The sequence below is a fragment of the Pelophylax lessonae genome (genome assembly GCF_965119305.1).
Source record: "Pelophylax lessonae genome assembly, chromosome: 6".
Taxonomy (NCBI): Eukaryota; Metazoa; Chordata; class Amphibia; order Anura; family Ranidae; genus Pelophylax; species Pelophylax lessonae.
This window is the reverse complement of record NC_138773.1, coordinates 240,488,648-240,515,960: the sequence shown is the minus strand read 5'-3', so window position 1 is coordinate 240,515,960 and position 27,313 is coordinate 240,488,648. Positions and strand designations below refer to the sequence as shown.

General features: G+C 41.8%; 1 protein-coding gene across 1 annotated transcript in view; it reads right to left on the bottom strand.

Annotated features, from left to right (window-relative positions):
* Positions 1-3,358: 3,358 nt before the first annotated feature.
* The window catches only part of LOC309558726 (titin-like), a 320,308-nt gene continuing 296,353 nt past the window's right edge, over positions 3,359-27,313 (bottom strand). The window contains exons 272-286 of the mRNA XM_082261775.1: positions 26,709-27,302; positions 26,334-26,621; positions 25,942-26,241; positions 25,511-25,813; positions 25,045-25,347; positions 24,372-24,956; positions 23,742-24,047; positions 23,358-23,657; positions 22,681-23,256; positions 22,271-22,576; positions 21,586-22,179; positions 15,584-21,477; positions 15,336-15,489; positions 9,185-9,463; positions 3,359-4,608 (exon numbers count right to left, since the gene is read on the bottom strand). Of these exons, the coding sequence (XP_082117901.1) occupies positions 4,310-4,608; positions 9,185-9,463; positions 15,336-15,489; positions 15,584-21,477; positions 21,586-22,179; positions 22,271-22,576; positions 22,681-23,256; positions 23,358-23,657; positions 23,742-24,047; positions 24,372-24,956; positions 25,045-25,347; positions 25,511-25,813; positions 25,942-26,241; positions 26,334-26,621; positions 26,709-27,302 (11,081 nt within the window). The 3' untranslated portion in view covers positions 3,359-4,309. The remainder of the gene's footprint in view (positions 4,609-9,184; positions 9,464-15,335; positions 15,490-15,583; positions 21,478-21,585; positions 22,180-22,270; positions 22,577-22,680; positions 23,257-23,357; positions 23,658-23,741; positions 24,048-24,371; positions 24,957-25,044; positions 25,348-25,510; positions 25,814-25,941; positions 26,242-26,333; positions 26,622-26,708; positions 27,303-27,313) is intronic.

Below are 27,313 nucleotides of genomic sequence, written 5' to 3'. Positions count from 1 at the left end.
TATTACACATAATATAAAGCAGCAGAGATGTCTTATTTTAGAACTTTTTTACAACTAATTAGATGGGATGCGCTCAGGCATGTTCGGACCCTAGTCTGAACCCACCTTAGCTATCCTGCCAGGAAGCTGCCATGGAGGCCAGAAAAAGACCCTGATGAAGGGAAGTTACTAGAGAATGGATGGCTTCCATCTTGACTTCTGCACCTGCACACGGCAATTCAAGGCCTTAAGGTCCAGGATCAGGTGATTCACGTCCACTTTTGGAACTGTAAACAGGTTGGAGAAAACCCTCCAAAACCACTTTGGCTCCTGAATCAGGACAATCAATACCTTGAGTAGTACATCCAGCTCTGCCCTGCCCTGTATAGAGCACACAGGCAAGAGAGGGAAGGTGAAGACTGCATAGGAAGAAATTCTCCAGCGAACAACAAGAAAATTCAATTTTGGAGATGGACACAATCAGTTCGTGGGTCCAGCTGGTGAAGATGAGGAAGGCCCACAGACCTGCAAACCAGCAAAGAAGACCCCCCACCCTGGAAATGGGTGGGGCCAAAGCTTTACACTTGGGTTTTGGGCCTATATGAGGCCAGGAACGCTTGGCACCACCTGTGGGTGCCTAGAAGGAATTGGAGTCCTTACATGAGTAGCCAGGAAGTCCTCCCGGCCTGTTTAAGATGTCTGGTCAACAGACCAACACTTAAGCCAAAGGACTCATTGAACTGGATAGCATGGAGAGAAGCGTGGCTGTATACGAGAATGTATTATGCTTTTACTTGAGGAACAAAAGGTCTACCAGTTCCAAATAGACAGTAAAACACCTGTCCTGCTCACTCCATAAGCATCTGAGGCACTAGGTCCGTTGCCAACATAGGGTGCATCGCTTACCCGGCAATGACAAACATATTGTGGGTGACTGATTCTGCCTTATGGTCCGCAGAATCCTTAAAGGAGACTCTTCCTTCTGTATCATGGTTGCCTTATTCAACCCAGATATGGGGGGATCCACTACAGGAGGAGAGATCCACAATTCAAATGGATTTCCTCAAAAACATAAAAAGATGCTTTGGAACTATGAAAGGGTGCTCCAGACTTTCTCATGCTTTATAAACCAATTTTTCAAATAGGAGGGAAAAGTAAAAAGTGTAATTGCTTAGTTGGCTTATACGCACCAAAGGAAATGGCAAATTTACCGGCAGCCCCCTAAATATCCTTACTCTTCAACTTTCCCTGCATCGAGGTAAACAGTGCAGTCACCAGCACCATTTTTTGTGTGGCAACAGAAACCGAGGCCTTATCTGGTCTCTCAATAGAAACCTTTACAAGCATCCTGAGACTACAGTGTTGTTGAGGGGGAATAACATGGCGCCCCTCATTTCAAATGGTGAACTGAGGAGCTGGATTAGCAAAGTGCCGTGTGTGACGCCTTAGACCACGTCAGCCCACCTCAACATTGCTCATGCTATGCAGTGGTAGACCTCCATTCATCTGCATGAATTGTCTCCATAGGCTGGGTTACAAGACTACGGTCCGTAGGTTGGGAGGGTTACAGCCATGCAGTGGTGCAGGGCAGGCTGTCCCTACAAGCTGGAGTGTACCGTAACACCATGCCATGGAGCAGATCGACAGAGGAGGTGGGAGAGAAGGGGCGAATGCCCCAAAGACAAACGGCTGCCACAACTGCCCTCTACAGGTTTCACCTCCACATCACCGCTTCTCTGGAGGAGGGTGCTGGGCTCACCAGCAGCAAAGGCATGCAGAAAGGGAAAATGGCCAAAAGCAAAATAGCAGGTGCTGCAGCCCAATCCAGGATGCCGAAAGCCATGGCCTAAAGTCCCACAACACCTGTGGATCACAGTTCTGCCCTCCCATCTGCAGAAGGGTGCCGGGCTACAGAAAATCTGCCCCCAGCTCCAGTTCTGTGTGCTTTGTGAAGGAAGGGAAGGAAAGGGTAGGAGCCCTCAGTAAACATAAATAGTAAACAAAGGTCTGCGTGTGCTCATTGGCCAGACTGAGGTGACCACTGGATCTAGATAATCGAGCCCATGGCTCAGCCTGGCTGTTGATTGAAGGTCTCCGCAAGAAAAAATCCAGGGAAGAAAGAAGAAAAAAGTACAAAACTATGGAACCACAGGTCCCAACAGGGAACCAGGTCTTTACTTCCAAAACACTAGGCATAAATAACTTGCCTACCTATAGCACAGAGGGGGTTTAAACCAGCTAGGACTGCCCATAGGCGAAGCTGTGTTCTTTTTCTGCCTATGGTTCTACTTCTGTAGGTGACATTGTAAACTCTATGGTCAGGAATAGAATAGCTGTATCCGTCAATTAATGTAAGAGAAACTAGCATCACACATCTCTGATTTGTCTCTCAGTAAACAGCAAAGCAACAAGATCATTTTATTGTTTTCCTCCTCAGCTGTTTATGCTTACTTCCTGTTCACTCCGCCATCACTCTGCTCAGACTCCAAAAAAAAAGACGTGCATCATGTGACCGCCAAATGATTGCTCTTTTAATAAATAGACTTCAAACAGGAAAGTTTGCATCTGTGGAACTTTCATATTTGTGTCTGTTGAGGAAGAAAGGGGAATGCTGTAGATGCTGATCAATTTGATTTATTTTTGCCAAGTGGCTTGGTCAGGAGACATTGTGGAAGGTTTCTAGATTTAAAAATAATTTACTGACAATAAAGCAGCCGGATTGGGTGAATGTTCTATGGGTGTACTTTTAGACCAGTTAATTTTTACCTCTTGAAACAGTGCTGTTACTCATGTTCCTGCTTTAACCACCAGTTAAACTCTTTGGACTAAAACTGTCAAATCTTTCTCAAAATTATGGATGAGGAGGGATCTTTCTGTTATTGCTGAAGTGATGCAGTTCTTCACTGCTGTAACCCTTTTTCCCCAATAAGGCCAATGTATGAACATGGCAACTAATGATATGTTGTTACTGGTAAAATACAGTAGTTAGTGCACCTTTGAGTATACCACTTGAGAGTAAACCACACACTGCATTGTTTCAAGCACTTCTGAAATTGGAGGGGCCACATGTATCAAGTTGTACAGTATTTGGCTGGTACAAGTCCATCATTTTATCGTAGCAGTGTTTTTATTATAATTGTATAGGTGGGCTGCTGAAATTGACAATTAGTGAGGGGAAATATCTCGAACACAACCCTGGATAGCAGTATAAAAACCCAACAGGGGTCCTAGCCCCTCCCTACCCCACTTAGGATTAAAAAAGAAAAGACATCTTGGCTAGACATACCATTTAAACCTTCCTACTACCACAATAGGACACCTACAGTGTCCCGACCTATTCCTTTTCATAGAATTGAAGAAAAAAAAAAGAATCAGAGAGTTTATTGGTGCAGATAACACGCTTTATTGCAATCAATGAACTATCTCCAAGAGGTTCAATAAATAGATCATTCTACAGTCATAATAAATACTACATGAAAGAGCAACAACAAATTATTGGGCTTTACAGGTTTTATCAACAGCTTGCTTGACTGTGGTTCTCTGCTTATTTGCCCTGTTGTCATAACATGTAATGCTATCTACTCTAACACACACAATCACTGCACCCATGAACCTCTAGGAGAGTTGCCACTGATTCTGCACGCGAGTCTCTGAACTTGCTTCGATGAGGGTATGGCCAGGTGATGTTACTTTTTGGAGCAAGTTGAGGGAGTCGACATGTCAGAAAAAGGGCAGTGAAACAAATTGTGAACAAAGTGTTGGCCGCTTACACTTTGTTCAGCTTAGAAATAGTCTCTGTTGTTCAGTAAACAGTCGTCGTTTGTCAATAATGTAAATATTGCAGTGCTGCCTACAGGAGGGTAGTTGCAGACAGCACCTGATTTTTACCATTATTTCAAATATGTAATGTTTGTTAGCATAGTTCGTGTAGCATCCTCTATCGGGTGTAAGTCTTCAACAGGGAGTTTCTCAACCTGCTGAGGTATACTTAAGACATCAACATGGTGTTGAGGCACATAGTTTAATGGTAGACAAGGTATTCGCTTCATAGGAAACTTTCTCCTGCCCACCGTTCGTTCCGTTGCATTTTCTTTAAAACGTCACAAAATATATGGTACAGAACTCCATAACCGGTCAACTCGGCTATATACAGTATGTACATGTCAAAAAAAGGTTTTAGCTTCTTAAGTTAAATAAGAGCAAAATTCAGTGTAAATTTGTGGACTTTGTCTTATAAAGGTAGGTACAAAAATAATTCTCTATTTACAAATCAGTTCCAGTCCTTGTGAATCACCTGTAAGAATACAGGTGAATGTAAACGATCAATCATTTAGGGTGTTCGAACATTAATATTCACAGACGCGGAATCCGATCCAAAATCGTTTGATAGATTCAGTGTGTAACGCCCCCCGTCTCTCTTTTGAACATCCGTGATGGTTAGGGTGGTCAAGTCTTCAGAGGTTTCGATGTGAACTCGACCCTTCTGTTCTTCGGAAGGAACAGATCGCCCAGAATGAGACCATGCAACATCTGGGGTGGGTTCTCCAGAAAAGGCACAGGCTACCGTGAGAACCTTTCCTGCATCAATGCTGACATCCGATGGAAGAGCTTCAATCTTCGGTGAGCTCCCTTTAAATGGAAAGTAAAGTATATACAGTTAACAGCCGAGTTTTTAGGAAATGAAACCCACATTTACAGTATCTCACAAAAGTGAGTACACCCCTCACATTTTTGTAAAAAAACTTTTATATCTTTTTATGTGACAACACTCAAGAAATTACACATTGCTACAATCTAATGTAGTGATTGTACAGCTTGTATAACAGTGTAAATTTGCTGTCCCCTCAAAATAACTAAACACACAGCCATTAGTGTCTAAACCTCTGGCAACAAAAGTGAGTACACCCCTAAGTGAACCTGTCCAAATTGGGGCCAAAGGGTCAATATTTTGTGTGGTCACCATTATTTTACAGCACTGTCTTAACTCTCTTGGGCATGGAGTTTACCAGAGCTTCACAGGTTGCCCCTGGAGTCCTCTTCCAGTCCTCCATGATGACATCATGGAGCTGGTGGATGCTAGAGAACTTCGCTCTTCCACCTTCCGTTTGAGGATGCCCCACAGATGCTCAATAGGGTTTAGGTCTGGAGACATGCTTGGCCAGTCCATCACCTTTACCCTCAGCTTCTTTAGCAAGGCAGTAGTCATCTTAGGGGTGTTTGGGGTCGTTATCATGTTGGAATACCGCCCTGTGGTCCAGTCTCTGAAGGGAGGGGATCATGCTCTGCTTTGGTATGTCACAGTACATGTTGACATTCATGGTTCCCTCAATGAACTTTAGCTCCCCAGTGGTGGCAGCACTCATGCAGCCCCAAACCATGACACTCCCACCACCATGCTTGACTGTAGGCAAGACACACTTGTCTTTGTACTCCTCACCTGGTTGCTGCCAAACATGCTTGACAGCATCTGTACCAAATTCGTTTATCTTGGTCTCATCAGACCACAGGGAATGGTTCCAGTGATCCATGTCCTTAGTCTGCTTGTCTTCAGCAAACTGCGGGCTTTCTTGTGCATCATCTTTACATGAGGCATCCCTCTGGGATGACAGGCATGGAGACCAATTTGATGCAGTGTGCGGCGAATGGTCTGAGCACTGACAGGCTGACCCCCCACCCCTTCAACCTCTGCAGCAATGCTGGCAGCACTCATACGTCTATTTCCCAAAGACAACCTCTAAATATGATGCTGAGCACGTGCACTCAACTTCTTTGGTCGACCATGGCGAGGCCTGTTTTGAGTGGAACCTGTCCTGTTAAACTGCTGTATGGTCTTGGCCACCGTGCTGAAGCTCAGTTTCGGGGTCTTGGCTATCTTCATAAAGCCTAGGCCATCTTTATGTAGAGTAACAACTCTTTTTTTCAGATCCACAGAGAGTTCTTTGCCATGAGGTGCCATGTTGAACTTCCAGTGACCAGTATGAGAGAGTGAGAGCGATAACACCAAATTTAACACACCTGCTCCCCATTCACACCTTAGACCTTGTAACACTAACAAGTCACATGACACCGGGGAGGTAAAATGGCTAATTGGGCCCAATTTAGACATTGTCACTTGGGGGTGTACTCACTTTTGTTGCCAGCGGTTTAGGCATTAATGGCTGTGTGTTGAGTTATTTACACTGTTATACAAGCTGTACACTCACTACTTTACATTGTAGAAAAGTGTCATTTCTTCAGTGTTGTCACATGAAAAGATATAATAAAATATTTACAAAAATGTGAGGGGTGTACTCACTTTTGTGAGATACTGTATATATTACTTTTTTTTATAAAATGGAGGAACTGAACTCCAAACCTGAATATTTGCTGTGTTATACAGATAATTTAATTTAGAAATGTTAATTGTGCCTTTTTTCTGAAATTATTACTGAAAAATAGCAGCACATTTCCTGTGTGTAAGGGTGCCTACGGCAGCCTTTCTCAACCTTTTCAATATCGAGGAACCCTCTAAATACCTTTCCGGTCTCAGGGAACCCCTGCTAAAACTTACCAAATCTACAACTCATGATACATTAGTCAATGGGAAGAATGGTCCTTACACATGTGGTCATTGGGAAGAATGCCCCCCCGCCCCCCCCGACATATAGCTAAAAAAAGATCAATGGTGTTCTTGTTGAGAGGCACAAATTGCTTATTGTTCAAGGAACCCCTAGCAACCTCTGGAGGAACCCTAGGGTTCCGTGGAATCCTGGTTGAGAAACCCTGGTCTACAGCCTCATAGCTGTATATCTGCAGTGTGAGATGAAGCCACTGCTGCTTTAGGAGATTTGCTCACTGTTGTTCTTGCTGGAGCTTCTGGCTTGAGAAAGCAAAAGCCATATGAAGGTGGCTGCCTCCACATAAGGATGCAGTGCAGAACAAGGCATGGTAAATCAGTAACGGGGAAAAGATCAGCCGTAGACCAAAGGAAATACCGGCGATGAGTCCTTTGCTCTTTGTGCTTTATTTAGGCCAGTCTACACTACTTTCAGAGTAAAACACGTCAGAACAAAGGTTTTTTTTTTTTTTTTTTTTTTAACTTTATTGAAATGTCACAGTGTAACATTTCATTCATTTCTATGCAGTTCTGACAAAAGTGGAGCTGCATTTGAGGCTTGTGGTTTTCTGTGCACAATCCTGCAAAGAACACTCAGCTGGTCACATGACTGACAGGTCTTGAGACTGGGATTTTATTTCCTCCCAAGACTTCTTTTTTATTTACTATTTATTGAAATGAATGGGGCTTCATCTGTTTTGGAGTCCTGAAATAAACAGAGCATAATGTGTATCTGTAAAGCACATCACTATGATTTATAAATGTGTCTGTGTTCTTTTTTTCATAAGCAGTAGTATGTTTGCAGTAAGACCATACTGCTGCTTTAGAAAAGGAACCCTCTGTTCAGGCTGCTAAAGGAGGAACAATCTGTCAGTTAACAACGCCTTTAGTTTTCTTTTATATAATCTTGTGGCCCAATTATTTTCGGGGCCTGTTATAACTAATATTTTATTGGGATTTAGAAGAGTGCCAGTATGACATGAGAGAGTGGTATGTTTTGCCAGTTGAATATACAGTATTCATTGCAGTAGGAAATCTGTATGACATTTTTCATGCTTACAAGCATACCAAAGTAGCAATTTATAAGGCATATATTTAGGTAATGGTAATATTAAAGTGATACTTTTTACCGTTAGAGCCGGTCCACACTAGCGCGACTTGTCAGGCGACTTGTCAGCCTGACAAGTCGCGCTCCCTCGCGGTCCATTGACCGCTACAGGACCCGTTCTAATAGGAGCAACACAAGTCGCTCCGACTTAGAAAAAGGGTCCTGTACTACTTCGGGGCGACCTCGGAGCGACTTGCATAGACTTCCATTATGTGAAGTTCCTGCAAGTCGCTCCGAAGTCGTGGTGCATGGTAATGCTCAAGTCGCCCCCGAAGTAGTAAGGAGTCGTGTCGCCTTAGTGTGAACCGACTCTAACACATTGCTTACATTAAGATAAAAAATGTTTTCAGTTTCCCTGTGCTCTCCCCCCCCCCCCCTTCCCTGTGTAAAGGGTAATAGAGCAGTGTTAATTTTGTCGACTAAAACGTTTTCTTCGACTAAATTAACACCATTTTAGTCGACTAAAATACGACTAAAACTAAAACAATTCAGATGACTAAAATACGACTAAAACTAAAATGGCATTTTAGTCTTAAAGTGGTGTTCCACCCATTTTTAATAACTTGGATTACATAGATGTATGTATACCCCTTTAAAACTACTTTCATCAATGGAAACTTTTTTTTTTGCTAGGAAATACCTTATTTTCTTCTTTATTCGTCCTCTCCTCACTTCCGGGTCCGGCCGCTGATCGGCAATTATGTCATTCGGCGATTCGCATGGGGTGCTGGGATGTATCTCATGGCATGAAATCTCGCATTATTACACAGGAGTCCTGAGCTGTACTGTTTGTATTGAGGCCGTGCTCTGCCCCGCCTCCGCCCCGTCTCCTCTCAGTGGAGTGTGCTATACTTTGACCTGACCATGACCATTTAGATGACTAAAATGAGTTTTAGTCGACTAAAATGTAGGGCGTTTTAGTCTACTAAAATGTAAGATGTTTTAGTCGACTAAAATGTACTGGAGTTTTAGTCGACTAAATACGTTCTAAAAAAAGTTCTTCCCCCGCCTGCAGCCTTCTGGGACCTGTGATTTGACTGCAAGACCATTCGCAAAGCACAGCTCGCGCATGTGCAGCGGGAAGCCGGCTGTGAAGTCACAAGGAATCATAGCCGGTTGCCCACAGTTAGGCAACCTGGAACCAGGAGTCATCCTGGAACCGAAAACCGGTGAAAAAAAACAGCTCGGATGAGGACAGCCCTGGATCCCTGGATAGGTGAGTGCCTGTTTATTAAAAGTCAGCAGCTACAGTTTTTGTAGCTGCTGACTTCTAATTTTCATACATATGACTGAAGCGCCTCTGTAGGGATTTCCAATAAGGAAGAGAAACTTTCTTTTCCCTGCATGCCATTAGCCAATTTCAACAGTGGGGAGAAAAGTTGCAGCCATTCTGCAGCGACTAGAAGGAAAGTTAGATAATTTAATGCCCATTTTTAAAAACAGATTATTTTTCTTTTTGCAGTCTAAAAGAGGACAACAAACAATCCTGGCTGTGTGCTTACCTCTAAATCCTGCAGATAACATTCTGCTAGAAGAACTTTCCATATGTCTTATGCTGGAGGATTCCATCATGCTGCTAGAGTGCATTGCCAGAATGGATGCTTCTTTCACTGAAGACATACTGGCAAATTTAGATTCGGAAATGCTACTGCTGCTACTGCTGAAGGAGGCTTCTTGTTTGGAGGCAGACATTTGCATGGATTGAAGAGAGAAGCTATCAAGCAGACTAGCTTCACCAGCAGCTTTCAGCATGACTTGCTTGGAAGGCTCTTCAACAAGACCTTTGGTTGAGAATACAAATGTTATGTCAATGCAAGCACATTATGGATCAGTTATCCTGTATAACTGGCATGGACAGCCTGGAACATTAAAAATGAAGGCCTTGTTTAAATACAGCACCTTTAAAAATAAGAAAACGTTCCACCATGGTTGTAGGATATATTTTTTAAAACAACTTTTGTCTTTTAATGGACCAGTCCATTCAAAACTCATTTTCTGTATTTGGGTAGACGCCAACCAAATTAATTACCATTCAGCTTCTTAACTCAGGGACTCAGCTTGCAAGATTTTAAACTTGAGTTTTTCAGACTGGGTATGTGCTGTAGCTATTAAGAGGGGTTCTCATGCTCCATCTTGGATTTATAAGCTAGACTCTATGAGAAATACTAGGAATAGTTGTTGATTCATGTAATCATGCTCCATCTATAATTAAATTATCAGATTGAGCTCCCATCTGATGGGGTTTTCTGCCATCCTGCCTCCCATCATGGATAGTTCCAACACTAATATAACTCAGTAGATCCAAAGCTGGTAGCAATGGACCAGAGTAACCACAGGCAACAATTATATGCTTATCTGAATTCTCACTGATCACCAGTGTAATGGGTTACTTTATCACTAGCTACCAAAGCAAGGTGGAAATTTTGCAATGACCACCAAGGTATGGGATTGTTTCTTGAATAAAGTAGTGTATGGGGCACATCTTTGCTGACAATAAATGTAACAAGGAACTAGACTACCTGCTCTAAACAGTGCAAACCCTAGACAATTTTCCAACTGCTGCACTCTGTTAGCTGTGCTGAACAGTACATACTCCTGCCTGCTGTACTCTGAAGCGGTGCTGTACATTAATTATATACTTCTGACCAATTGACCCTTTTGTCCTCTGTTAATTGATTAATTTCATGATTGCTCCTGAAAAAAAAAGTGTTGTATAGAAGAGGAGGGAGTTGTTAAAAATGGTTCTATCTGGGTGTCAAATACACTGATCAAAAAAATTAAAGGAACACTTTTTAATTAGACTATAGCATTGAGTCAATTAAACTTCTGGGATATTGATCTAGTCAGTTAAGTAGCAGAGGGGGTTGTTAATCAGTTTCAGCTGATTTGGTGTTAATGAAATTAACAACTGGTGCACTAGATTGGCAACAATGAGACGACCTTCAAAACGGGAATGGTTTTACAGGTAGAGGTTACTGACTTTTTTCCCTACTCATCTTTTCTGACTGTTTCTCACTAGTTTTGCATTTGGCTAGGGTCAGTGTCACTACTGGTAGCATGAGGCGATACCTGGACAGGCAGTCCAACTCCTCCAGGATGGCACATCAATGCATGCCATTGCAAGAAGGTTTGCTGTGTCTCCCAGAACAGTCTCAAGAGCATGGAGGAGATTCCAGGAGACAGGCAGTTACTCTAGGAGTGCTTGACAGGGCCATAGAAGGTCCTTAACCCATCAGCAGGACTGGTATCTGCTCCTTTGTGCAAGGAGGAACAGAATCAGCAGTGCCGGAGCCTTATAAAATTACCTCCAGCAGGCCACTAGTGTGAATGTCTCTGACCAAACAATCAGAGACAGACTTCATGAGGGTGGCCTGAGAGCCCAATATCCTCTAGTGGGCCCTATGCTCACTGTCCGGCACCTTGGAGCTTGATCGGCATTTGCCATTGAACACCAGAATTGGCATGTCCGCCACTGGCTCCCTGTGCTTTTCACAGATGAAGGCATTTTCACCCTGAGCACATGTGACAAACATGAAAGAGTCTGGAGAAGATGTGGAGAACGTTATGCTGCCTGTAACATCGTTCAGCTTGACCGGTTTGTTGGTGGGTCAGTGATGGTCTTGAGAGGCATATCCATGGAGGGATGCACAGACCTCTACAGGCTAGGCAATAGCACCTTGACTGCGATTAGGTATCTGGATGAAATCCTTGGACCCATTGGTAGACCCTACACTGGTGCAGTGGGTCCTTGGTTCCTCCTGGTGCACGACAATGCCGGCCTCATGTGATAAGAGTATGCAGCCAGTTCCTGGAGGATAAAGCAATTGACATCATTGAATGGCCCCCCACGCACCCCTGTCCTAAATCCAATAGAACACCTCTGGGACATTATGTTTTGGTCCATTCAACACTGCCAGGTTACACCTCAGTCTGTTCAGGAGCTCAGTAATGCCCTGGTCCAGATCAGAGAGAAAATACCCCAGGACACCATACATCATCTCATTAGGAGCATGTCCCATCATTGTCGGGCATGCATACATGCACGTGGGGGCCATACAAAGTACTAAGTACTATTTTGAGTGGCTGCAATGACATTTCAGGAAAACGGATTAGCTTGCTGCATCATTTTTTCACTCTGATTTTCGGGGGTTTGTCTTTGAATTCAGCCCTCTGTTGGTTGATAATTTTAATTTCCATCAAACGATGTGGCATCCTTTCATTTCTAACACATTACTTAGTCCATATCAGTATAGATATCCAGCATGATATTTTTCCCCATTGAAATCTGATGTGTTTTCAAAGTGTTCCTTTAATTTTTTTGAGCAGTGTATGAGGTATGTCTATTAAATAACGAGACTGTGATTCCACCTAGTAAATAAAGCAGTCAGAACTGGTTATAACTGCATGCTTGGTGACCTTAAACATGTTTGAACCTGCATGACAAGCAGCAACACTCTATGATGTTCAGTTGATTCTGAGTCGCCATTTAGTTTGGTTGTGTTTTCTGTAGTGTGCCGAAAAAAAGCTAAGTTTGGAATAAAAGCTCGTCAAAGCAAGTCAAAATTCAAAGCCATGCTCATTTTGTTTTTTGATATCAAGGGTGTAATATTGAAAGAATGGTTTCCAGAAGGCACAACAGTTAACCAGAATTATTATAAGGAAGTTTTGATAAAGCTGAGAGAAAGAGTTAGAAAACATTGGCCGCAACTGTGGCAAAATTGTTTAATTCTTCACCAGGACAATGCGCAGTGGCGGCCCGTGCATAGGGGGCGCCAGGGCGCCACCCCCTTAAAAAAAAAGGAAAAAAAAATGACAAAAAAAACAAAGTTCTAGAAAAAAAAAAAAAACGGTTTGCCGGCCTATGTGGTATCTAAAGGGGGGGTGGGGTTTACGACCCAGAAAGGCGCCGATTGGCTGCCTTCTGGGGGCATAACCTGGGTTCCCACAGAGGATGAGGGAGAAGCCGCTCCGCTCACCTTCCCGCCGCCGCAGAAGAGGACGAAGGATCGAGGAGGGGAGAAGCCGCCGCCGATAGCCGAGCCACCGCCAGGTAAATGCATTGGGTTCGAGGACAATGCTGTGGGCACTCTGCAATCATTGGGGTACAATTCTGTGGCACTCTACAATCATTGGGGTACAATGCTGTGGTACTCTGCAATCATTGGGGTACAATGCTGTGGGCACTCTGCAATCATTGGGGTACAATGCTGTGGCACTCTGCAATCATTGGGGTACAATGCTGTGGGCACTCTGAAATCATTGGGGTACAATGCTGTGGGCACTCTGCAATCATTGGGGTACAATGCTGTGGCACTCTGCAATCATTGGGGTACAATGCTGTGGGCACTCTGCAATCATTGGGGTACAATGCTGTGGGCACTCTGCAATCATTGGGGTACAATGCGGTGGCACTCTGCAATCATTGGGGTACAATGCTGTGGGCACTCTGCAATCATTGGGGTAAAATGCTGTGGGCACTCTGCAATCATTGGGGTACAATGCTGTGGGCACTCCGCAATCATTGGGGTACAATGCTGTGGCACTCTGCAATCATTGGGGTACAATGCTGTGGGCACTCTGCAGTGATTGGGGACAATGCTATGGCGCTCTGCAGTGATTGGGGACTATGCTGTGGTGCTCTGCAATCATTGGGGTACAATGCTGTGGCGCTCTGCAATCATTGGGGTACAATGCTGTGGGCACTCTGCAATCATTGGGGTACAATGCTGTGGGCACTCTGCAATCATTGGGGTACAATGCTGTGGCACTCTGCAATCATTGGGGTACAATGCTGTGGGCACTCTGCAATTATTGGGGTACAATGCTGTGGGCACTCTGCAATCATTGGGGTACAATGCTGTGGCACTCTGCAATCATTGGGGTACAATGCTGTGGGCACTCTGCAATCATTGGGGTACAATGCTGTGGGCACTCTGCAGTGATTGGGGACTATGCTGTGGTGCTCTGCAGTGATTGGGGGCAATGCTGTGGCGCTCTGCATTGAAAGGGGCTCGCGCGCTGAACTCTGCATTGTGGGGGCACAGCACAGTGTTTATTGCATTGAAGGGGGCACAGAACAGTGTTTATTGCATTGAAGGGGGCACAGCACAGTGTTTATTGCATTGAAGGGGGCACAGCACATTGTTCATTGCATTGAAGGGGGCACAGCACAGTTGCATTGAAGGGGCATGCACGCTGAACTCTGCATTGTGGGGGCACAGCACAGTGTTCATTGCATTGAAGGGGGCACAGTGTTTATTGCATTGAAGGGGGCACAGCACAGTGTTTATTGCATTGAAGGGGGCATAGCACAGTGTTCATTGCATTGAAGGGGGCACAGCACCATATTCATTGCATTGAAGGGGGCACGCACGCTGATCTCTGCATTGAAAGGGGGCATGTACACTGGTCTCTGCATTGAAAGGGGGCATGTACGCTGGTCTCTGCATTGAAAGGGGGCATTTACGCTGGTCACTGCATTGAAAGGGGGCATGTACGCTGGTCTCTGCATTGAAAGGGGGCATGTACCATCTCCTGTACCATGACCTGTGACATGCCTATACCATATCTGTGCCATGCCTATACCATATCTGTGCCATGCCTATACCATCTCCTGTACCATCACCTGTGCCATTCCTGTACCATCACCTATGCCATGCCTATACCATCACCAGTGCCATGCCTGTACCATGACTTCAAAGTCACGCAATTTTTTACTGCGTTTTTTGACGCAAAGCAATACCTATTACATTCTTCTTTTTGCGCCCCCCCAAAAATTTTGAGCACCAGCCGCCACTGACAATGCGCCTGCTCAAACAACACTTTCTGTGAAGCAGTTTTTGACCAACAAGCACATTACTACACTTGAACATCCTCCATATTCGCCCAATTTAGCAACATGCAACTTTTTATCTTTTCCCAAAAGTTAAATCAGTGCTTAAATGGACACGTTTTGAGTCAGTTGATGCTGTAAAGAAGAATACAGCAGATGTGTTGAAACAGCTGAAAAAAAATGATTTTCTCCATTTTCTCGATCAGTGGAAAACAAGACTGCAGCAATGTATTAGGGCAAATAGGGAATATATTGAAGGGAACAAGCATTACATTTCTAGTACATATAAATAAAGGTGAGTGTTTTAATCTGTCTCGTTATTTAATAGACACACCTTGTATATCAAATACGTCAACAAATTTGTGTTGTTAGAGACTAAATAGTAAATTATACTCTACTCAATTCAATTCTATCATTATAGCAACCCTAAAACTAAGGCAAGATCATGAAACATGAGAACTAATTTGAGGTATCTGTCCGTGAACAAATAACAGAAAAAATTACATTTCTATGTATTTCCAGTTGCATACCTCTGCAACTACTAATTTCCTAAATTCCCTTTCAAATCAGCTGAAAAGTTCCACTCTACTGCACATCTCATCTAGGTCTTTTTTTTTGTTACTTGCATTCTTTGATTTTTAATAGTATTTGAATATATACTGTATAACATTTTTTATTTTCTGTTGTTTGTATAGCATCATTGATTGAGAGCTTAATATTCTATTAAGTTTACACTAATATAATTTTAAGTTTTAAGTTAAGTTGGGAAAAGGTAATGCATACAGTATTTTTTCACTTTCCAAAGGTTCTACGATACTTACGGAGAACATTTAAAGAGACAGTAGCAGAACATTGTCCATGGTAGTTCTTGGCTTTTATTGTATATTTTCCACTATCCTTCTCGGTTGTATTTTGAATTTCTAGAGAGTAAATATTTTTAGTTCGAGACACTTTTATGTGAGATGAGACTGAAATCTACAAAAGAGAAACAAATAAAATTATAATTTATTTTTTCAGTTAAGTAAAGAGAAAACAACCGATTGAAAGACAACTGATGAAGCTAACTTACCAGAAAATTGTCTTTAAACCATTCGACTTCAGGAGATGGATTGCCAGTGATTTCGCATGTAAACACGACATTCTGACCTTCATTGGCATTTTGAGACTTTGGTTGGTAAACAAATGATGGTGCATTGGAAGCATCCTTGCTTAATGTCAAGTCAAACTGGCATTTGATTATTCCTTGTTCTGTTATTCCCTCACAGGTCAGGATCCCCTGATCCTTGCTGCTGACCTTTTTGATGGTTAAAGTTTGATCATTGCCAGATACTCCATATCTGTAGTCTTCAGAGTTTTTTAATTCATATCCATTGAGCACCCATTTTACTTGAGATGCTCCCAACATACTGGCCTTCAGAGTGACTTTCTGGCCTTCACTAAAACTGACACTACTTTCTAAAGATTTAATCTCTGCATGTAGAGTTTTGGTTCCTTCAGTGACCAAGTCAGTCTTACTAACCTTCTCGTGAACTACAGATTTTGACACCTGGGAAGATTTCTTTGACTCTCTTGAAATGGTAACTTGGGAGAAAACATTTTTGAATGTTTGACCAACAAACTGCAGGCTGGTTTTGGAGACTCCTCCTTCTCCAGTTATCTCACAAATGTATTCACCCTGGTCAGAGTCAGAGATACTGTGAATAGTGAGTTCATAAGTTCCATCAGAAGAGTAATGGAAGCTGAAATGTCCATCTTCCCTAAGCTTCTTACCATCCTTGTACCATGACACTTCTCTTCCATTAAGTAATGTACTCTGAACCACACATGCCAGCTTAGCTATGTCATCACTAGCTATAGCCTTCAGGTTCTGAGCTATTTTGGGAGGTGAAACAGCCGGTAACTGTATCTTATCTGCTGGTGATTTGGTTGCTGATTTGGTTTTTGGTGTTGCTGGCTCTGGGGACTTTACTCTTTTTGGTGATTTTATTGAATCATGCGATTTTTTGTGTGGTTCTGGAGATTTCACTCTGGGTGGTGATGTAACACCTTTCTCAGCTGCTTTTGATCGTTTTATTGTCAGTGTGAAGTGTGCTTCTTGCTTTCCTTCAGAGTTTTCCACGACAACTGTATAGTTGCCCTCATCAGACAACTTGACAGAAGTAATTTCAAAGGTAGAACTGTACTTTGTTGATGTTATGTGGTGACGTGTAGAGGACACAATAGTCTTTCCAGCAAGCTGCCATGTAACTGTTGGAGTTGGTTCGCCATCAAAGTCACATAAAAACCTGACACTCTCACCTTCAGATACTGTCACAGACTGTGGTTTAGTGAGTATTTTGGCAGGCTCTGAACTCTTAAATTTCCTGTGCACAACTCTTTCTTCCAGTGCTTTTGCTTCAGATGCAGAAACTCTCTTTTCTTCAGATGCATATGCTTCATAAGATTCTGAAGATTCTCTTAATGAGGTTACTTGTGATTTAACTTCTCTTCGTGAAGAACTTGCCTCAAATTCAGATGTTTTCTTAAATGAAGCAAATGCATAATCTTCTGATTTAAGCAACTCTGGGAAAGCAGACTTAGGCACAATATCGTCTTTCCTTTTTGGTGTATATGTAGAAAAATCATCTCCTGAAACATCTAGGGTGGCGTAGTCAGAGGCCTCACCTTTGTAGTTTGTACATAAGGCACGGTATGTTCCACTGTCTTCAGAATGGCAGTCAATGATTTCCAGAGTCAAAACTCCACTCACATTACTAATATGATATTTGTTGCTTTCCTGAATTTCAAAACCATTATGATACCATTTAATATCCCCTGTAGGCTTTGATTGCACATTGAGAATAAATCTTGTGTTCTGGCCAATAGGTACACGATGAGAACGCATTCTCAAAGTTATACGAGGGGTATGGTCCAATGTGAAGGGCTGTTGAGTTAAAACTTCATATTTTCTTTCTGAAGACTTTTGTGTTTTGAGAGCAGCTTTCATTGATTCATACCTCGACATGATATCAAATCTTGCAGTTCTTTCAAAACGTGAAAGTGATCTATCACTTGAAACAGGGCTGGGAGATCGAGGCCTTGTTCTCTCAGGTGTGGGAGATCTTCTCTCTGGCTCAGCTGGTTTTGAACGAGGTCTTATTAGTTCAGATACAGGGCGCATAAGCTCAATATAAGTTGGAGAGAGTGATCTTCTCCTTCCAAGCAATCTTGTTACTTCAGGAGATGCTTGACGTACTTGTCTGCTGACTCTCCTGCTAACTTCTTCCTGCTCTTCTTCAACATCAGTTATTTGTGTTATTTCTCTTTCTCTTCTTGATAGCAATCTGCTTTTTTCTTCCTTTTCCATGTATTCAAGATCTCTGGTATACTGGGAAAGCCTCTGGGTTGTGCTGTATGGACGAAGTAATTCATCATCCTCTCTCTCTTCAATAATTCTCTGTTTTTGTTTGGGTGGCTTGTATATTGCTCTCTCATAACGCTCTCTAAGATCTGCATAGCTTGTTGTGACCTCCTCTTTAGTTGGGATATGGTAAGTTGCATACCTGGCCTCTGCTTCAGTTCTCTTCTCTCTGCTAACATGAGTTTCTGGTGTGGTATAACGAAGGGTTGACAGCTCAAATCTTGGAGGACTACGACTTGGGGGAGAGGCAGAAAAGCCAAGTTCCAACTCTTCTTCTAGTCGTAATCTTTCCTCTTCAACTCTTTTCATAGCCAAATAGTCATCAACTGAGAGAAGTAATTCATCATCAGATACATCTCCAAAAGAGCGTCGGCGTGGCCGGTAATAAAGTTCATAATCTGGTGATGGTGTACGACGACGAGCTGGTCTTACAATTTCCAGGTCATCCTGTGAAACTTTTGGTATGCGCCATTTAGGTTTGTATTGATCAGTGATGCGTGGTAGTGGCATTACATAGAATTGCTCCCACCTTGAGAGACGAATGCGCTTTGGACGTTTTTGAACTATGCGCTCAAGAGGTTCTGGCATTTCAAACTGGTCCCTCAATCTCTTATACCATTTCATATCAGACATTGGTACAAACTTTTTAATAGACTGATCTTCTTCAAGTGCAGTTGCACCATGTACACGTGGTTGTGGAATTTCATATGGCATGCGGATTACTTTTACTTCTTTCTTCTTTTCCTCTTTTGTAATCTCATATTCTCCTTTTACAGTTTTGGTGCTCACTGCTGGCTTGTACAAAATTGCAGCCTCCCTTAGGGCTTGCTGTGCAACTGGTGTCAGTGGGACAGAAACAGTTCCTGCAAGGATTTCTGCCATTCTCAGGGTTTTGTCAATCTGCCTCTGTACATGTACTTTACGTTCTTCTTCAGATTTGTACTCATGCTTGACATATCGCATGCGCTCAACCTTCAGGTATGCTTGGCAGCTTGTTGATCCTGCACTGTTGGTAGCAGTTATTCTGTAGTAACCTGAGTCTTCTGGCAAAGTGTCTCTAATGAAGAGAGCATAATAATCAAGACCCTCATGAATAACTTCAATGTTGGGGCCTAGTCCTAAGGCCTGACCATCTTTCTCCCATTTCAGTGTTGGTTTTGGAGTTCCTGATACTCTAATTTCAAAGCGGACAGACTGACCTTCCTGGCATTCAGCATTTGCAAGCAAACGCTTAAACATTGGTCGTAAAGTATTGTCTGCTGCTGCTGGGTGAGGAATAACTGTGAGCTTAGCTTTGCAACTGTCTTCACCATATCTGTTCTTTGCCACAACAGTATACTCTGCATCATCATCTGTTGTCAGGTTGTGAACGATAAGCTGGTACAAACCTTTGTCAGATTCAAAAGTGTATTTCTTTTCATTTTCACCAGGTTTGATTTTTTGACCTGACTTGAGCCATGTCACCTGTGGATCAGGATGGACTGTAATTGTGACACCAAATCTGATATCTTCACCAATATAAGCTGTGCGGTGGAACAAAGGCAAGGTAAACTCTGGTGGTCTTTCCAAAAGTCTCATGGCATCAACTCTGCGTTTAACCTTCTTCACTGTCCTGTATCTGTAATAGTCAGATTGTTCCCTGACACCTATTACAAACAATTCACCATAAGAACTGTCCTCACCGTAGTCATTGACTACTTTGCATCTGTAGGTGCCATCATCTGATTTTCTGATGTCTTTGATATAGATTTCTGCAAGACCTTCATTGTTGTATGTTATTTCATACTTGTCACTATTTTCTAATTGACGGATGCCAAAGTACCAAGTAACTTGTGTAGAGTGATCATAATTTTCAATCTTGCAAGAAAATTTGGCATATCCTCCTTCTTCTCCAACAGCATGTGTAATCTGTCCAGATATTGGTCCTATTTCAATTGATGCAACCTTGACCTTAGCGACTGTCGTTCCCTTCTGGGATCTTATGGCACCACCGCAAGAGATGCGAGCTACAGAAACTACAAAGTTCCATTCCTTTTTAATCAAACTCTGATAGTAACGCCTGTGTCTTAATGTCTTAATCACTTTTGTGCTTTGCTTTTCTGTCTTCTGTTTAAGCCAGGAGTGCTCAAGGGCTTCTGTGGCGGTCATGCGACTCTTTCTTTCTTTTACCAGAAGTCTGTCAATGAAGTCCAAAGCCTCCAAGCTAACATCTTTAAAAGCTTCATCCTCAAAGTTGTATTCCGCATTAGTGATGTTCTCAATTATCTGCTGGTTTGTTTCAGCTACAAATGGATTAAGACCACTCAGAAGTATATAAATAAGAGTACCAAGAGACCACATGTCAGTTGCTGTACTGACCAAATCATGTTGGTGAACTTCAGGTGCGTAATATTCAGGGGCAGTAAACTGAATTCTGAAACTGTCTCCAGGAATTAACTGCCGGGCTTGACCAAACTCAGTAATTTTAATTCTTGAGCTGCGCCTTGTTGTATATATGATGTTTTCTGGTCTTATATCAAAGTGTCCAATGCTGTTCAAATGAAGGAATTCAAGAGCTTCACATATTTGGCGTACATAAGAAATGATCTCTCTTTCACAGAGGTCAAAGCCTACTGCACCAATTCTTTCAAAAATGTCAACACCAGAGATAAATTCAAATATCATTACCAGTTCCTCAAGGCTCTCAAATGATTCATACAGGTACAAAATATTTGTGTGTCGAGCAACATTGAGAATAGAAATTTCTTTCTTCACTGCAACCTGGTCAGCACCTTTAACCTTTACAAACTTGGCAAGGAATGTTTTCTTGGAAGAATTGTGAATGCAACGGTGAACAATTCCAAACTGCCCATGTCCAAGCTCTTCAGCAATGGAAAATCTTTCATGAAGCACTTTTGTAGTAGAGTGTTCTGCTTTTGTTTTAGAAATTTCAATTTCAGACACTTCATCATCATAATTCAACATTCTTGATTTATCTTCTTTAGTTAACACTGGATCTGTTGGTTCAGATGGTTTACTCTGTCCAAACTTATTTTCAGCTATTATTCTAAATTGATATCTTGTTTTTCCAAATAAGTTAACAACAGTGTATCTGGTTTCACGAGACTGGCCAACACGAATCCATCTTTCTGCTGTTGTTGCACATTTTTCAATTATGTAGTTTATGATCTTACTGCCACCATCAGTAGCTGGGGTATTCCAAGTGAGGTTAACAGAATCTCTTGAAACATCACTGACTTTGAGACCTCTTGGTGGATCAGGGACATCTGCAACATCTAGTTCTACTGTCTTTTGGTCAATGCCAAATCTGTTCTTTGCACAGACCACATAGAAGCCTGCATCTTTCCTATCAACTCCATTAGAGAACACAAGTGATGTGAATGAACGTGTTACAATGACTTGATACTGTCCATTGTTGTCAATAAGATCCTGTCCTTTCTGCCATGTAATCACTGGGTCTGGTTTACCAGAAAATGGAATTTTAATACTGACAACTTCACCTCTCAGGGCATGCACAGCACCCATTCCTTCTAGATGTTTAGGAAGATGGATTTTAGCAGGAACTAAAGGAAATAAAATGAAAAACAACAAAACAACATTGGTTAGTTTGGCTAAAGGAATGCATTATTTCCATAATTTTTAATTTTCAAAAATTGGTATGCTATGCTTACCTTCCACATCCAAGGAAGCTGTAGCAGAAATAGACCCTCCTTGGTTAGTGGCCCTGACTTGGTAGACTGTGGAATCATCCTCAAAGACATTTGTAATGACAAGCTGATAGTATCCTCCTTTGAATTCTTGCAGTTTAACCTTCTCTCCATCTGGGAGGATCTCTTTACCTTGCTTGAACCATTTTACAACTGGCTTGGGATGACCAACAATCTTGCACACAAAGGTAGCAGCGCTTCTGTATTTCACATTAAGATTTCTCAGTTCTTCCTTAAACTGAGGAGCACGAACAGGTACATCACATTTAGGTACAATAGGATCAGAGGTCTCACTCCATTCACTTTCTCCTCCAAGGTTTTCACATTTGACACGGAACTCATATTCAAGATCTTCAATAAGACCTATGACAGAATAAACTGTCTCACGAATTTCCTCTGTTGTTACAGAGATCCATTTGTTCTGCTTCTTCTCACGTTTCTCAAGGTAGTAATTTGTGATCTTGGCTCCGCCATCACTGGCTGGTGGCCTCCATGACACAACACAGGAATCTTTAGTGACAGCTGAAACTACCGGTTTTGCTGGTTGTCCTGGTTTTTCTGTTAAAAAAAATGTAATAATTGAGTGGCAATGTTAGTTTTTTTCTTAGAATTTAACTGAACATAGTATCTTTCATTTAACTGTACTTACCAAATGGACTTTTGATTACAACAATAGATGGAATCTCCAATGGGTCACTGACACCATACAGGTTCTGTGCTGATACACGGAAGTAATAGCCAGCATTTTCATTAAGGTTAACAATTCTGCAGTTGGTACTGGAAATAGAAGAAGACACTAGGTGCCAGTCTTCACCTTCCTTAGCTTCCCTGCGTTCAACAACATAGTTAGTCACCATTGATCCACCATCATCTTCTGGTGGTTTCCAGCTGATTACGACAGAATTCTTCAGCAAAGCATCAACAACAATTGGGCCCGTGGGCTTGTCTGGTTTATCTGTAGACATGAAAGTAATACAGTTGTAAGTAAAATACCAGGCATTAAAAAGTAGCTTTTTACAAGCAAACATTAACAAATATTTTTTTTAAGCAGATATTTACCTCTTATTTCTACGTTTAGTACAGTGTCAACAGTTCCAAATGTGTTGCTCAGCTGTACCTTATATTTGCCAGCATGGCTCTTGTGTTGCACATTCTTAATAACAAGGTGTGTATAATGTTCTGTATTCTCAATAGTGATATTTTCAGAAGATTTCAAAGGCTTCTTGCCATAAAACCAAGTAATGGCAGGTACTGGACGTCCGATGTATGCTACATGGAGACGAAGAGTTGTACCTACACCAGCATAGTATTTCTCCTTCAGAGGGAATCCAGGATGGAAGTGAGGAACAGCTTCCAAAAGCAGTTTACCACTGGTTTCAATCTCGCCAACATCATTGATGGCAACACAAGTGTATAAGCCTTCATCTTCCTGTTCCTCTGTTAACACTGTAAGTGAGTGGTTACGTCCATCTGAAGACATTTTATATTTGCGGCTTTGCACCAGCTCTTTGCCAAAACGGAACCATTTGATGTCAGGTAGTGGTCTTCCAACAATCTGGCAAGTTAGTTTGGCACTTTCACCCAGTTTGGTAGTGACTTCCTTTATTTCCTGTCTTAGACCTGGAGCTTCTCCAGCTGTGTAAAGATAATCACAAAATATTTAGCCATACAGATCTTAATAAACTACATACTGTGATGAAAACATTTTTTTTTTAAATATTTGAAGTCAAACTCACAGGTAAGTTTAGTCTTCACTGTCATTGCTGTTCTGCGAGGTCTGCTGATACCAGTTTCATTTTCTGCAAAAACTCTAAATTCGTATTCAGTAGCTTCCAATAAGCCACCCGTAGTAAACTGCCTGTCTTTGATACGTTCTTTATTACATTTCTTCCAAGCACTGTCTCCAGACTGGCGGTATTCAACCAAGTATCCAAGTATCTCTTTTCCCCCATCACACTCTGGTTTTTCCCATTGTATTGTTATACTGTCCTTTGATACAGATGTTACTTCAATTTCACCTGGTTGGCTTGGTTTATCTGTGGAAAATGATAAACATTTAGTATTGTGGCAATGGCTTATGCTTTGTTTAACAAATGCTACCAAGATGTCATTCTGCTTACCAAATGGATCCTTGCAAACCATTGAGTCAGAGGATGGACTTGGCTCACTCAAACCAATGTCATTTTGTGCAATAATACGGAACTGATATTCCGCATCAGGTACAAGTCCAGTGATGGTGTACATAGTTGTAGTAATATGGGTCTTATTATGTCTAACCCATTTATCTGTAGTTGTCTCTTTGCGGTCAATATAGTATCCTGTGACCCTAGAACCACCATCATCTCTGGGACGAGACCAAGACAAGCTAACTGAGCTCTTTGTGACATCAATAATTTCTGGTGCATTGCTTGGGGGCTCTGGTACGTCTGCAATTCAAATGGTGCATAATTATAATATGTTCATACATGAATTACTACATATTTCACAGAGTTGTTTTTTATTACTGCATAGGAATCTGCTACTAAGAAAACCTCCTAGAATCTCAGAAAAGACATTTCCTTCCCTTTGCCTGTTCGCAAAGAGGTGACTGGTTTGTCACATTGTTTGAAACACTGTGCACTGACCTCATCCTTCCTGTGATATTCTTGCAATATATTACTTTTGGATTTGATTTTAAAGAGAACCGTATTTTTAAGAAATCTGCATTAACATTGCTGTTAATATGTAATGACGTTCACAATAATACTTACTCAAAGGTGTCTTCGGAACAGCAGGCTCTTCTGATTTTAGTGAACGACTAATGCCAAACTGGTTTTCACATGAAACTCGGAAATGATATTCAACATTTTCCTTAAGTCCCTTGACCACCAATGATGTTACTTTTACTCTTGAATCAATTGTATACCAAGCTGCTTTTGGCACTTCTCGTCTTTCAACAATGTACCCAAAGATATCAGAACCACCGTCATCAGCAGGAGCTCTCCAGCTTACTCTTACAGAGCGTGCCTGTATGTCGTCATATTCCAGAGGACCTGCTGGTGGGTCTGGGCTTCCAATAACTTTAACTTTAATATAAACCGCCTTTTTGCCACATTTGTTTTCAAGCAATAGGTCGTAAGTTCCAGAGTCCTCTTTGACAGCATCTTTAATGATGAGTTCAGTGTGTGTATCAGAAGTAGCAATCATAGCTCTTTTGCTTACATCGCGACCCTCCTTGGTCCATTTGCAAATTGGGATGGGCTTGCCTTTTATTGGTATTGTGATCCTAATTGCACTGCCTTGTCTTACAATCAGACCTTCCTGGTACTTCTCATCCAGTTCATAGTCAGGATATGCTAGAAATGGAAATACATTTTTATGCACAATTTTTACTGGCTTATTAAGCAAATTATTAAAACTTATCATGCAGTTTTAATGTCTTACCAAGCATTTCAGTGATTTTGACAGTTCCTGGGACATCAGCTGGTTCCCCAGGTCCTCCAGCATTGCATGCAAGTACACGGAACCTGTATTCTGCTCCTTGTGGAAGATGCGTAAGTGTGTATTCACATATCTTGGTTGGAGTAGTATTACATTTGGTCCATTCGTATTGGTCAACTTTTTGCATTTCAATCAAGTAACCAGTGACCTTAGATCCACCTTCTTCTTCTGGTGGACTCCATGCCAGAGAAACAGATGTTCTTGTAGTGTCAGTAACTCTTGGATTCTGAGGCTTAGCAGGAGGAGCTGTAAAACACAAGTGAAAGTTACCAAATCATGCAAAGTATTTATAGGATTGTAATGATATAAAATGAACATTGTTTGAACTAGGCTGTTTGCGTTATTGATCTTTTCAACATAATGTGCATGAAAGGATAAGTAGCATATTTAAATTTTTCATTTCATTTACCTAATGGATCCATTGCAACTGCAGATTTAGATGGACGACTTGGCTTTCCATCTCCTCTTGCATTTATAGCTGTAACACGATGTTCGTATTCCAAGCCTTCAATAAGTCCAGTAGATCTGTAGCGTGTCATTGTCACTGGTACTTTATTTGCACGCACCCAACGATCAGCTCTGACCTCTTTGCGTTCAATAATGTAACCAACAATCTGTGATCCTCCATCTTCATCTGGTGGATTCCAAGTAATAGTCATGCCATCACGAGACACATCAAACACTTGTGGAGTCTCAGGTGGTCCAGGAATACCTGAAAAAAGCAGACATTCTTAAAGAACAGAAAACAAGCCTAAATTACAAATGATTAATGACAAATATACACTATTCCATTTGTAATGCAAGGGCATGTTAGAAATTAGAACTGTTTATGTTACTTACTTATTCTGCTCTTGCACTCTACAACTTCTGACTGCAAGAAGGAACCAATGCCAAAGCGGTTGGTAGCTGCCACTCTAAATACATATTCTGTGCCTTCAGTTAGTCTAGTAAATTTGAACATTGTTCTTGTAACAGACTCTGAAACAGGTAACCATCCTGGGCGGTGAGCATCACGTTGTTCCGCAACATAGCCACTGATTGTAGCACCACCATCCATCAGTGGTGGTTCCCAAGAAATAGAAACAGAAGTGGCATCAATTTCATCAATGACAATTGGTCCAACAGGAGGTCCAGGTTTGTCTTTAATGACAAAAACAATAATTATATTTACCACTGTGATCAACTGAAAACAATCAAAAGGAACAAGATTACATTTCTTGATATATACTAACCAAGTATGATAACTTTAATTGTCTCGGTAACTGTACCAGTTGTGTTCTTAAGTTCAAGTGTATAATCTCCTGTGTCATTGATTGTGGTCTCTCTAATTGTTAGTTTAGCTACTTTATTTACAGTTTCAATCTTAACACGGTCAACCTCTTTTATCCTGGAACCATTAAAGAACCATGCAACTGCTGGAGGTGGACGTCCATGTATAGGTATGGCAAGCTCAATTGGTCTGCCAGATGGTACATGCAGAGTCTTTTGAGGTATTCCAGCAAGATCAATGGATGGCAGCACTATAAGAAGACACAAAAACAAAATAAGTAATTTTACGCAACTACATGAAGTCATATGATATCAAATTTGATTTATTTCTACTGTACCTTTCTGATCTTGTACAGTCACTGCAGTTACTATCTCCCGTGGTTCAGATACACCCTTCTGGTTTTGTGCTCTCACTCTGAACAAATATTGTTCACCATCATTAAGTGATGTGATAGTATAATCAAGAACTGTTGGTTTCAGTGCTGCCACCTTCATCCATTTCTCTGTGCCAGCTCTGCAAGCTTCAATTACATAACCTGTTAGTCTGCTACCTCCATCATGGAGAGGTTTCTCCCATTTAAGAGCCACTGTGGATTTCGTAATGTCAACTACTTCAAGTTTCTGTGGCACCATTGGAACATCAGACACTAAAACTGCATCCAATGTTTCACATGGTTCACCAATTCCATAAATGTTCTCTGGCAAAACTCTAAAGTAGTACATCAGGCCTTCTTGAAGTCCAGTGATTCTGTAAATGGTCTTATTACATTTTGTGGTAACAGTCTTGAAGGCTCTCATAGCAGCTTCACGCCTTTCAATGATATAGTTGTTTACTGGGGCTCCACCGTCCAAAGCAGGCACATCCCAAGTAATTGTGACAGAATCTTTTGAAACTTCTTTGACTTTCACTGCACCACATGGGCCAGGGGAATCTATGAAATAA